This window comes from Microtus ochrogaster, unplaced genomic scaffold (assembly GCF_000317375.1).
Source record: "Microtus ochrogaster isolate Prairie Vole_2 unplaced genomic scaffold, MicOch1.0 UNK1, whole genome shotgun sequence".
In the NCBI taxonomy this organism is placed as follows: Eukaryota; Metazoa; Chordata; class Mammalia; order Rodentia; family Cricetidae; genus Microtus; species Microtus ochrogaster.
This window is the reverse complement of record NW_004949099.1, coordinates 18,877,087-18,891,307: the sequence shown is the minus strand read 5'-3', so window position 1 is coordinate 18,891,307 and position 14,221 is coordinate 18,877,087. Positions and strand designations below refer to the sequence as shown.

General features: G+C 36.3%; 1 protein-coding gene across 3 annotated transcripts in view; it reads right to left on the bottom strand.

Annotated features, from left to right (window-relative positions):
• The window catches only part of Cntn6 (contactin 6), a 375,071-nt gene that overhangs the window by 171,164 nt on the left and 189,686 nt on the right, over window positions 1-14,221 (bottom strand). For 2 of the 3 annotated variants that reach the window (XM_005364955.3, XM_026788275.1), the window contains exon 5: window positions 4,875-4,970. The exons of the other annotated variant lie outside the window; for it this stretch is intronic. In XM_005364955.3, the coding sequence (XP_005365012.1) occupies window positions 4,875-4,970 (96 nt within the window). The remainder of the gene's footprint in view (window positions 1-4,874; window positions 4,971-14,221) is intronic. 3 annotated transcript variants of the gene reach the window in all.

Here is a 14,221-nt window from a genome sequence, read left to right as displayed (position 1 = left end):
GGGATCCTGTTCTCTTTGGATGTATACCTTGCTCAACCTAGATGTAGTGGGGAGGGCCTTGGACTTTCCACAGATATAGGTGCCTTGCCCTCTTTTAGGATTGGAGAGGGAAAGGAGGACAGTTTGTGGAGGTCTTGGAGGAGAGGAGGCAGTGGAAATTTGGATTGGTATTTTAAAGTAATAAAATAATAGTAATAACAATAATGATAAAATAAAATGCCCTAGGATGAATTAACAGAAACCTGCTGATGGGTACGTAAAAATAGTATCTATTAGTGGCACACACCTTTAATCTCAACACTTGGGAGGCAGAGGCAAGCAGATCTATGTGAGTTCAAAGCTAGCCTGGTCTATAGATGGAGTTCCAGGACATACTGTAAAGCTACAGAGAAATCCTGTCTCAAACCAAAACCAAAGCAAACAAACAAAAAAAAAACAAAAACAAAAACAAAAAAAAACAATCGAACAATGAGAAATCATCTATTTATTTATATATTATGCGAGATAGAGATATTTAGATACTTATATGGGTGTACTTATGTATATATGTACATACATACACACATATAAACATATATACATATCTTGCTCTCAAAATATATCAATAAGCATATGTTTAGAGAGAGAGATGAACATATAGGCTATGTCATTTTGCCATTATGTCCATGACCCCAAACCAGCTCTTTATCTCTAAACATGTATTATCTTAGGAATATGTTTCAGAGACAAGAAACTTGCTGATACAGATATCATAAGATTAAATGAGACTGAATACTAAGATTAATAAAGATTATAATAAAATATTAAGATTAATTAAAAAAATCACCCCTGATTTTATTAAAATGTTATATACTAAAATGATAGCTTATATCATGATTATTTTCTTTATATGCACAGGGGATACTTTTCCATTTCACGAGCCCATTCTTTGTTAGAATGGGCTCCCTAAAATTCAGCCTCCATAAAATTTTCCCCATTTCCCCCAGAGGAACTGCATCTCTACACTTTTGGTTACTGCTAAATTTGGGAAGAAAACATTCACAAAACATCAGTATGAGAGGTCAGTTTTCTTCTATTCATGTGAAAGGAATGACAATTTCTTAATCCTATCTGTTCAGTTGTAGGAATATCATAATTTATGTTCTATTGTTGTAATATTGGCATGTTATGCTGGATTATATTGTTATATCAGGTTAAATTCTTATATTATGCTGTGTTGTAGCACTATATTAGAGGAAGAAATTCCTCCCATGGGGATTCTTAAATATTGTTTTCTCCATTCTCATAAAGACTCAAAAACAAATCAAAGTACTAATCCACCAAAGTTTACACTGTGGAACCAATGAGTTTATTGTGCCCACTTAAGGACTTTGATTGTGAGTTTGTGAACAGGAGTAATGGTGGCCTCAAAGCAATTGCACAGGAAGGTCTATACCCAATGTAAAATGCAATTTCCATGATGGCTACTTTCATAGCAATGTAGGTAGAGTCTCATTCTATTAACCTCCCCAGATTATGTTATGTATCATGTAATGTATCACTATGGGTACAACCTCAGTCCAGGCCATGTGCAATGAAGGCAAAGTTGCACACAAATGTTTAGGAACATTAACTGCGATATCAGATAAAGGTCCAATAGGCTGTCACAAGCCCTTCCTTTCATGAAGTAATGTCAACAGTCCAGCCTTCACGATCTGTGGCAAATAGGCACAGCTAATCTCATGAAGATTGCAGCTGTTCTGGCTGAATGACTATATTCTATAATACTTACATTGTTGATATGTTATGCTATTAGTCAGCATTTATATGGAAACTCCATGTGATGGAGGATGGTCATTGGTTAATTAATAATGAAACTGCTTGGCCCTTATAGGACAGAAAATTAGATAGGCAGAGTAGACAGAACAGAATGCTGGGAGAAAGAAGCCGAGTCAGGCAGTTGCCATGATTCTCCCACCCAACACAGACACAGGTTAAGATCTTCCCTGGTAAGCCACCTCATGGGCTACACAGATTATTAGAAATGGGTTAGATCAATATGTAAGAGGTAGCCAATAAGAGTCTGGAACTAATGGGCCAGGCAATGTTTAAAAGAATACAGTTCCATGTAATTATTTTGGGTAAAGCTAGCTGGGTGGTGGGACACAGCCCACCGCTCCTCATTCAACAGAGTGGCATACAACAGAGTGGCCTTCCGCTCCATCAACATCCATGAACTCTTTTTCATATCTTTTTTTGGGGCACAGACACTTTTTTGACAGAAAGTCTTATAAAACACAAAAACGTTAATTATTTCCCTTGTGTTCTTAGAATGTTTTCTTATAAAACATATTTAAATATATTTCAAATACTTCTATTGTTAAGAGATGATTTGAATATATTTTTGTGAACATACTAGAGGAACAATAAAATACACTCATATGCTAATAATATCAAAATTATTATGACTTTTCCCTTTATGTAGAAAGACTTTTTGCACACACTTACGAGATGTGTGTGGACAGAAAGGCACAGAACTAACTTGTACATAATTTGTTTAAAAACCATCAGCCTTTATGACCTGCTGTCATTATGGAGTCTATAACTGATTTCTAAGAGAAGCAATATTGATATCAGCACATAAGAATTAGAATTATGTTGACTCATAGAAATAGACACACACACACAAAAAAAACAAAATAAATAAGATAAATATTTTATTTTACTTGAAAAAATGTGCCAGGAGGTAGTGGCACATGCTTTTAATTCTAGCATATGGGAGGCAGAAGCAGGTGGATAACTGTGAGTTCGAGACCTACTAATCTACAAAATAAGTTTCAAGATAGCCCAACTCAAGATAGGAAAACTCAAGGAAATAAAAAGCTCTTAATGAAAGTATGATTCACAGAGAAACCCTTTCCCAAAAAAGAGAGAATAAGAATAAGAATAAGAATAAGAATAAGAATAAGAAGAAGAAGAAGAAGAAGAAGAAGAAGAAGAAGAAGAAGAAGAAGAAGAAGAAGAAGAAATGAGGAAAAAGAAGAATGAATGAATATAAAAGTGCCACATCTCAGCACAACTAACAAACCTTTTTGGCAAAGTAGCAGATAAAAGTCAATAACGTAAAAGTAGAGAAAACAATTCCAATGGGGAAAAATTGCAAACAAATAGTAGACACTTAGGAAAACTCAAGGAAATAAAAAGCTCTTAATGAAAGTATGACCCTGAAGAAATATATAGCAAAAGCCATGAGAAGACTCAAAGATATATTATGTTCTACTTCCAAACTATTACTCCATCAAACCTTTTGTCAAAGAGATAAACTTACTTTTGATCAATGATAAAATTTTCCAGGAGGAAATTGTTATGCTACCCAGAAATCATCATTGTCAGATATTCATGGAATGATTCTGATCATTGCTCATGGAAATAGGCAAACTTGCATTCACTCTGATCTAAGAGTCTTGTTCCTTACAAAGTTCTTACTTTAATGTATTCAGTGTTATCCACTGATTTAGTTTCATAGGACTCATTACATGGCAGTAAGGCCTTTTTGTTTTAAAAGAATGTTTTAAAAGACTGTTTTTACTTGAGTGTGTGTGTGTCTGTGTGTGTGTGTGTGTGTGTGTGTGGTTTACTCACAATTATTTTTCATTTCTATCATCCATAATTAAACCAAGACTGAAAAATTTTCAACACTGCCAGGAATCTTTGAATATAGTCAAACTACCAAAGGACCTAGTGTTTCCTTATTTTTCAATACCAGACATTGTTACAAGAATAGAATTTTCCATAAGGTCAAGAAAGAAAAAAAAACACTATCCAAAACATAAGAAATGTTTGTGTGCACTTTACAAGAATATAACTTGATGCTTACAAGAATATAACTTGATGCTGAGACAGCATTGTGCACATAGCAACTCTCTAACACCTTAGGTGAACATAATGCCATATTTGTTAGGAGTGAGGAAAAATATATTGTTAGCTTCTAATTAGGTTTCTTTGCTTTTTGTGCTGGCACATCACAAAGGTGATATAAAATGAAAATAATAATAAAATATTTTAAAGACTTATAAAGAAGATTTAGTTTAACATTAGAAGCACAAATTTGCCTTTTATCTTAAAAGAATATGTTTGATCTTTTTAAGAACTCTCCTGTTTTTGTATGGAACTCAATATAAATAGGCAGTATGAATGTCTGGGATGCCTACATGGGACAATTTCCAGTAGACTCTGCTTAAAACCTTTTAGCGTAAACTATAAAAAATTAAATAATTTTAATTTTCATCTTAATTAAGGTACATTATATAAATCAAATTAATTTAGATGTAAGACACTGTTAATAATGTTTGCCTAATTCTATGTAAGAAGAAGCTGATTTTCAGAGTTCATTGACATATACATTGTCCTGAGTGATGGGTCATAGCATCAGATCATCTACTCAGTTTTATAGCAGGCCAACACCAGCACTGTTTAGAGCTCCCAGCATCATCTTGTCAGGGACATATTTGTCCAGTAGCTAAAAGAAGAGATTTGTTTTGTTTTTCTGTGTTTTGTTTGTTTTGTTTATTTTTTTAAGACAGAGTTTCTCTGTTAGCTTATGAAGCCTGTCCTGTAACTTGCTCTGTAGGCTGGCCTCAAACTCAGATATATCTACCTGTCTCGGCCTCCATAGTGCTGGGATTAAAATTATGAGCCACCACTGCCCAGATATGAAGAATATTTTAAATAAAATCATTAGATTGCAGGACTGTCTAGGTGGCTGGTGAACTTCCTGGAGCTTTCTCAGATCCTATGAATGTAGGTGAAATGTCCGTTATTCTAGGATGTTGTGTGCCTCCTTTACCTTCCGATTAAGCCCAAGGATTGGCTGACACAAACTACCCACAACATACCTCCAAAATGTGGTGGTGGGCCACATAGGAGCACCACACCTTGACCTTCTCGGACGGACACTGTGCTTCTGGTTTTGGTTTCAAAGTCTTCAATATCTTAGAAAACAAAGAAAACAGGTTTAGAATTCCTTACTTTTCAGAGTTTCATAAAAATCTGGATGTCTTAAATGAAACTTATTTTGATTGTGATGAGTAGCAGATACTTAAATTAGGCTGAAGAGAATATGGAGATAATGGATAATTTATCTACAGTTGTGATTCATTCACAAAGTCTTTCCGGCTTTTGTTTACATTCAGTAAAGATTTGATAAACACATTTGTTATGGCTACTCGCTATGTTTGCTTTTATTCTCTCAGACAGTTTGTAAGCCAACAGGTGGTCGTCTAAGCATAGCTCATACTTAATATGTCAGGACAAACTGTATTTAAAAGTGTATACTTGCTATGCAGTGGTAGCTCATGCATTTAATCCCAACATTCAGAAGGCAGAGGCAGGTGGTTTTCTGTGAGTTCAAGGCCATCATGATCTATGAGGAGAGTTCCAGGACAGCCAGAACTCTTACACAGAGAAGCCCTGCCTTGAAAAACCAACCAACCAACCAACCAAAAAACAAACAGAAGAAAATAAATAAAAATAAATAAATAATGGTTATGCAGCCAATATGCTAAAGTCTGCCTTCTTAGATTAATGGCTGATGTTTCATGGTTAGAGAATGTCTCAGATTTATGGTATAGCAGCCTGAGAAACAAAGCTGTCGTTGACAGGACCTATGAGATAGCACATCCTCTACTGTCTACATTCCCTCAGAAAGCTGTCTCTCTAAGTTACTTGAGATGTGTGATTCGATTCCCTACATTGAGGAAGTCTAAAAATTCAGAAATGGGTGAAACCTTCATAAACCATGGAACTAATGTTTAAATCTCTCAACATTCCTAGAAAAAGTAAACGAACCTGCAGTAATGGGCAAATGCTCAATTCCATCTGAACATCAATGTCTTCATCTGTAAAATACATCCCTCTCTTCATGCATTCATTCATTCATTCTCTCTCTCACTCACTCATTCAGTAAACAGATCTGCCTTCTAAAGGATAAGAATATTGTTTACGTGCAGGAGCTATATTTTAATGATAACAATTAATAGCAAAGATCTGACTTACTGTTATTCTGTTGAGCATCTAAAAGGAAAATCAGATGTACCAAATAAAAGTACATTGTTAACAGAGTGACCATTTGGAAACAGAGTTTTCTGTCTGTGAGGATCTATTCTCAATTCTTTAGTAGTAGCAGGGTTGAAATCAAACATACTTATCTAACTAGATGGTACGTTCTCCAGAGTTCTTTGTATGTATGTATTTCTGATATATATATATATATATATATATATATATATATATATATATATATATATCAGAAAAGTAACAGTTCCTGTGTTTGAGACTGCAACTCTACAAATATTCAGGGTTCCTTCTCACTCAACTTCACTAATTCTTGACACACCAAGAAAACAAAATCCAAGCTACTTCTATTCAAAAGTTACTTTTCAGACATGAATGATGGAGGAAGGTCATTGGCTAATAAAGAAACTGCCTTGGCCCATCTGATAGGGCAGAATTTAGACAGGCAAAGTAAACAGAACAGAATGCTGGGAGGAAGAGGAAGTGAGCTCAGAAATCAAGCAGCTCCTCTCAGAGCCAGACGCAATGAAGCAAGCCGCCAGGTCAGACATGCTGAATCTTTCCCGGTAAGCGCACCTAGTGGTGCTACACAGATAGTTAGAAATGGGCTAAATTAATATGTGAGAATTAGCCTAGAAGAGGCTAGATATAATGGGTCAGGCAGTGTTTAAAAGAATACAGTTTGTGTGTTGTTATTTCGGGGCATAAGTTAGCTGGTGGCCAGGAGCCGGGTGGCAGGAACGCAGTCCGCAGCTCCCTCAACACATGAAAGATTTACTATTATGTGACTACTTAAGAGACTTTGTGACATGTTATGCCCATTGCTCTTGGTTTCCAAGCATAACCACATGGTAAGACCCTACTGCTGAAGACACCCCTCGCTTTTCTTACAGGATGTAGAGAAATCAACCTTAACCTGACTCCAAAACACTTCTTCCTCCCACAAAGCTTATGTGGTGCCAGGGCTTACTATGAAGATGGTTAAGGGAGAAAAGACATCAGTGGTCTTACAAGATGCTAGATTCTATATGCTAAAATACTGACCTTTCTGGTAAAATGTACTGAATTGGTGCAATACTGAAAATGTACTTATTTGCATGTCAATTGGATATGAGGGGGCATTTCATACTAGGTACTATAAATCTGATCAAAAACCATATCTGGAGAGATCATAGGCCTTAATGGAGAAACCTACTGTTTTTGCTTTGAGAAACACTCATGGTGTCAAACTGTCTTCTAAACATTTCTTGATAGCATAGACTTGTGTTTCTTTCAGTTTTGGACAAAGAAGCATCTTTGGTAATGGGTAGTAGTTGATGCAGAAACTCATACCTGGTTTGAGTGCCAAGTATAAATAACTTGAAACACTCAGTTGTGGGTGCATCATATATCAATCTTCCCACACTAAGCTCTGGGATCTTCATGGTATAGAGGTGGAAGAGAGCTAAGACATAAAGACTTCTTGATACTTGATATAACATGTCTATTACACATCAAATCACAGCACCGTGCTTACCTACACAAAATCAAACTAGTCAAACGTCCAGCATGAATCAGGAACTACAGGTAATTGATGCTGCTGAGGGAGGAAGAATCACTCAGCTTTCGGGATGTAATACTGGGAGGTGGCTCAAGTCCAAGTGGTGGCCACATACCCATGTGCCTAAGCACAGCCATAACTGGACTCTATGTGTTATTAATGAAAAATAGTGAAATGAAATGAAGCTTAGTCGAAGATGGACTGGGGGCTCTCTAGGAGGAGATGGACATTGGAAATGATGGATGGATATGATCACTACATGTTGTATAAATATATGGCACATTAAAAATGAGTTTAATTATTTTTAAAGCAGGCTGTATGGATCAAAACTGCAAGTTCTATTGTGCTTGAGGCATTTATTGAGTGATCTCTTTATTACTGTAATTTAACCTTTTGCCTTCAGACATCCTTCAAAGGAAATGAAGAAAGCACAGACCTAATATAGCATATGAGGACCAGGCTTGGCTATGTCAGGGAAGGGAGACTATTCCTTCCATAAATAAAAATAAATGAGACTAAAGTTCTAGATGTACAGACTTCATAGTGCAAAGAAGCCACTTCTGCTGTCATTCGGCAGACAATTTGGGTTCTGAAATCAATATTCATATGGACTATACTAATATAAAAGAAGAATACTTGTTTAAAAGTAATAATAAATCATCTTAGAAATCATACCCGCTTCAATTAATCAGAAAGAAGCTATCAACTCAGAGCAAATTGATTTGGAAAATACATAAAGTATGCATGGTAGTGTGTACCTGTAATTTCAAAACCAAGAAGACATTTAAAGGAGAATCACAAGATAGACTTAGCTGCCTAAAACACATTGCTTAATGTCATATTGTTAAACAATAGGAGAGAGACATATTTCTGAATAAATCTATAGTACTACTGAATTGCAAAAAGAAATACAATAAGAACATACATATGATATATAAGCAACTTAATAAACTGTTACAAAGTATCATATAAAAAAGATATTTTAAAAATCTTTCATATTGTTTATACTGGAAGATTATCTGAGGTATGTCAGTTCCTTCATGAACATTTTGTAATCCCTGTGTACTTTACATTAGAGTATGTTTTAAGGTTGTTTAAAGTCCCACTATAGTATGATCTGAAAAGTTATACATATTATAACAAAGAAGATGTTATAGAAGTGGCATGTTGTCTTTGGAACATCTCATCCTTGGATAGGGGAAATATACAGTATAGATGTATAAGAAGAGGATTTATGAACAAATAAATTACTTAAAGCTATATTAACAAATATGGAATGACACTATAATTTTTAATATGAAGCATTTAGCAAATATGTCTCTAGATTTAAATAGTGAAAACATGAACTGTTCAGAGATGGAGTAACAATGAGATAAGAGGAAGTAATAAGAGAAAGATAAAGGGAAAAGAGAAAATATGGAATGAGCAATGAAGATGTAAAAAAAAGTTTAGACAGAAATTGTTCATCATATGTTATATTGGGAAAACAAATTTAGTGACATTTTCAGACAAAACCAACTGTAGATAAGGGCTTGTGGTTCAGAGGCATACAATTCAACTCTTCAGAGCAAGCTGGAAACAAGAGGGAAGATTTATGAAGAACATGGAAGGCGTTGGAGAACTCTACTGATTAGTTTGTTGGCTAAGCTAGAAAAGCTATCAAAGGGCATGTGGAGGGACAGCCCTTTGTAAGAAAATGGAATCAGAATAAGTGATCTGGGTGTGGATGTAAAATGAACTACAGAGTATTCACTGAATAGAATAAAAACTTTGGATAGTCCAAATCTCCAGACGAAACTGGAAAGAGAATATTTGCTAGTTTATTTGCGAGGACAGAAAATGCAAGAAACATTTGTAGTGTTTGCATGTCTGGTCGGTACGATGAATAGCCAGACCAGCTCAAGAACAACAATTATATTTTTTTTAATAATTGAAAAGGGGGGAAAGTCACGCTAACCAAGTGAGAGGTCCGAAATCCGAAAAGGTCCAGCGAGCTCAGCATAGAGAGAGAGCGCGTGCACCTTTCTCCCCTGCTTTTCTACCTGGGCTCCAGGCAGCCACACCCTAGCCAGATGTGATTGGCTGAGCTTCCCCATCAAACATTATCTAGTTAGCACTTTTGCAGTGGAACTACATTATTCCCCAAATAAATATCTGTTTTGGTTTTTAGAATGTGAAGTCCTGGGTCCAGAGAAAGAGATACATGAGACATGTTATGTGATTAGTAACACATCTGTTCTTGACGTTTTCACATTCATGCATGTGCAGGTGGGCAAGCATGAGGGTGAGCATACACATGGAGACTAGAGAATACAATCAAGTGTCACTCTCCAGACACTATCTCTCATCAGCCTATAGCTCACCTGGGTCAAGTTTAGCTGGCCAGTAATTCCCAGGAGCCTATCTCCTAACCAGGGATGGGATTAGAAGTATGAGTCATCAGTTCCGGCTTTACTTACAGGGTTTCTGGTGAAGAACCTCAGGCCCTCACACTCACAGTCACAAGGCAAATATCTTAGCCATTCTCTCCAGCACCTGTTTCAGACTGTTTGAAATGAAAAATTTCCCCAAGATGTAATTTGTTTATCCGCATAATTGGACCTGTTTTTCCATTTGCTCTTAATCAACAGTCATTAGTGGTGTACGGCCAGAGGATCTGGCAAGGCTGGCATGCTATTTGTGCAGTGTTATTTAATCATATTCATTCCATTTCCTTTTTGGTTATAGAAAAACTGAGAGGTATTCATGTATGTTGGTGCCATCAATACAAATTAATATGATTAGGGTCACAGTTCAGTGGTAAACACTTGACAAGCATGCAAGAATGTTGGGTTCAAATTTCAGCACTAAAAGAAAGCTATTGACTTAAACTGTGTGTTCTTTGAGATTGGCTTTGTATTCCTTTAAATAAAATCTTACTTAACTATATTTCAAAATTAATAGTCAATAGACAGATCTATTGTTTCTATTTCTTATAGCCCCAAGAGGTGGTTAATCTGAATATTTTTATCCCCTTTTACTATTATATTTGAAAGAGATCATTAAATTATCATTCATTTTTAGTGGTCACAGGAAGAAAATTCCTGTCAATGTAAGTGATGAGAAACTGAAGGGCGATGTGATATTAGGACACTTTGGATTGAATGCCCCTAGTGTCAAATTGTCAGCCTCTTAAACCCAGAAACATGGGTCAGGTTTTTAGGATTAAACAGAATTCATTATGACCATGATGAGAAGACCCCTTATTTCTTAACCATTAGTTTTCAATTCCAGGTAAATGTCATCCATTGGTAACATAATTTTTCAGAGATCTTTGTGATTACAACAGGGTTCCTATTAGCAGCACAAGAAAATCACCTTCTCTCAAAAAGTCGCACAAACCCTGTGAGCTATCAAAACACAGTTGTTGCAAAATGTCACTAGTTCATCGGTTTCAATTCATAATTCTGATATTAAAACTGTTTACTAGCACATAGATCATAATCAAGACATAATTATTCACACTAGGTGCCCCTTACAGGAATCTCCTTTTATCAGGATCTATTTTTCTGTATCTAGTCTGTGTTTCATATATCTTTCTACCATCTAAAATCACAATTTAGTTGAGATAAAACTTGCAGCAAAAGCCAATCAATTTATGTAGCAATAAGAGCATCCAACAAATATTTTCTTTGCTATATAATACCGTTAAAATGTTTACATGTATCTCTCTCCAATTTCTATTTTTACCCTATCATTTTTTTCTTTTTGCTTAAGAGAAAAATAGCTTGCTGTGAGATTGTTCCCTGAGATCGTCTTGAATTCTTTAACATTTTGAGATATTCCCATAAACCACAAAGGTGACCTATACAGGCTGTCCTTGTGTTCAGAGTTTAAGTCCTGCAGTGCTGGTTGCTGTTAAAGACCTCAATTGTTGAGGTTGCTTTCATTAAGCTATTCTGATGACCATAGCTTACAGGGCCCTGTGGCTTTATTGCCTTATTTTTTTTGGTGGAAGTTTTTGGCAGAAACATAAGCAAAAATGCAGTCACAAACAAGGCTCTGTTCCAAAGGCCAGCAGGATATGCCCGAGAATGGCCCATAAAATGAGCTTTAAAGAATTACTGGGCCATATGCTCTCTCATAGAACCACCATGGAACAGTAGAGGGACAAGAGATTAAAAAAAAAATGTCCTTAAAATGAAGTCCATGCAATGTTAAGTATTCCAACATTCAATTGTAAAGAGAATACATCTTTGCAGCTGTCACATGTAGGAATGAATCTCAGCTTAATTAAAGCAAGAAACTGTGCTTTTGATGCCAAGTCCTGAGGATCACATTCAGAAGATGCGGTGGCTGTGCCAGCTTCTGACACCAAAGGGGGCCAATGACTTGCCAACTCTCATAAGCTTGAAGGAAGGCAATGAGTACCTAAGGCCCATCAGCCAGATAACACTTAAATTTTGAGGATAAGGGAAACTACATTTTCACCAGAAAAAAAAAAAGTCCACATGAGTTACAAAACAGTACATGTTATTGTTAAAAATCTGAATAACATGTCTTCAACATTTAAGATGGAAAAAAAATCATTTAATTTAACACTGTAAGTGTTTCTCTTATTTTCCTCTCTTATTCATAGATCAAGGATAGCTACCATGGACCACAAACCCTTATGAGGACAGTCAATGAACCCTCATAACTGCCTGTAATGCATTTGAAACTGGCTCACACACTGAGCTGAGAAGGAAGTTGAGGCTGAAAGGCTCATTGGTTGCTAGGTGTCAGGTCAAAATTGCAAGAACGTGCTTTCTGAACTGATGCTCTGAACACATGATATTCTGTGCTGCTGCTGCAGATGTCAGGTGGGGTCTCTCTGTTATGACATTAAGGTAACTTACCCTGCTAGTCCATGCCCAAACCAACCAACCAACCAAACAAAGGCAAATGTCTTTGATGAATTTATGTAAATTCCAGAGTGGAGACTAAAGATGTTCTGACTTTTCTGGATCCTTGTCTGTTCCTTGGTTTAACTCTATGTTCACATCAATGCAAAAGTGAACTCTGACCTTATTTTGATCTACCTAAAGATACAAAGCCCCTGGGGTAGCAAGAAAAATCCTTCTTAACATGTTCTGGGGCTATACCATTCTTCTTCTTTTATCAAGATGTAATTCAAACATTTTACCATGAACTATAGTAAAGGTGTGTATTCCATTAGCCACACTGCCTGTTGCTTATGCCTATTCTTTTTTCAACAACCCTCCACCCCATTACTGTCCTTTGAGGAAGAGATTCACTCTTCCCTCTAAAAACTGAACTAAAATAAATCAAATCATTTACTTCAACTCCTTCTATCAATGAGAAATTAAGAAATATGTACTGCTTTTCCAAAGGATACAAGGAAATAACAAATTATTTCCAAACACTAATGTGTTAAAATATCTGTATTTGAAAACCTGACTAAACGTCCTCTCACTAAGCTTTCCCCCAGACACAGACTCTGCAATCTGCTCCCAAACCTGAGGCATTGCTCAGTTTGTCTCTTGCTCCATGCCTTAAAAGCAATTTCAATTACTTGTCTCTTTGAAGCCATTAGATCTGACTTTAAGCACTGAAATTTATTTTCTCCAGCTCCTTGCTTCTCAGCAATCAAATACTATTTCCCCTCTTTGAGAATCCATCTAAAGAAGTTTCAGTGTGAAGTGTGCACTGGAGTAAACAGGACTCCGGAGCACGCTCACCTTCATGCTGCAGCTCCCCAGGTTGAAGATGAGTGTTTTGTTTTGGCCTAAGGCAAAAACATTGTGCTGAGCGCTGAAATGCAGATACCTTACCCAGCAAAACTGAAGTGCTCAAAGACACCATGAAAAGTCTCCTAGTTCTGTCTTGCTTCCAGAGAACTACCAAGTATAAATGCAAGGACCTTTTAGAATTAAGAATGAAAAGAAAAAACAAACTATTTAAAACTTTCAAGACTGAATTCATATTTCTCCATACTTCTATTCCTTTCCTCCATTTTTTGAGTGGTTTGAATAGGAAGAAGATCTTGGTTGTATTATTAATTTTCTCAGACTTTTATTAAGTGGCATACGAAAATATTTCTGCTTAGCCCAGTTTCATTTTCTGCTCTCATTCTCTGGATGCTCTATACGCAGTTCCATTGTTTCTGTTATTATTGTGTTTCCTAGCTTAACTCAGTAACATAACATGACATAACCTAATAAAGTGCAATGCTATTGTCAAATCCTGTAAAAGAAGCAATAGCTAAAACTTGATATTAGATACAAATCTGGAATGCTAATATCCTCGTAGGAAGTAAGAGCCTTTTTTAAGAGCTTCTGGTGTCAAACCCATTTAGAATCCCAACTAAAATTTGATTCCATTTTTTGTTAATGTAAAAGTATTTCTATTAAAATTCATAAATAAGAGAGCCACAAGATGGCTCAGTGAGTAAGAGTATTTGCTGCCAAGTTGACAACCTGTGTTTGATCCCTTGGGCCTGATAGGAAGACGGAATAGATTCCCAAAGGTTGTGCTCTCGTCTCCACGTCCATACTGCGGTATGCATACACCACCCCCAAACCCACCCCCACCCCCACCCCACGTCCATACTGCGGTATGCATACACCACCCCCAAACCCACCCCCACCC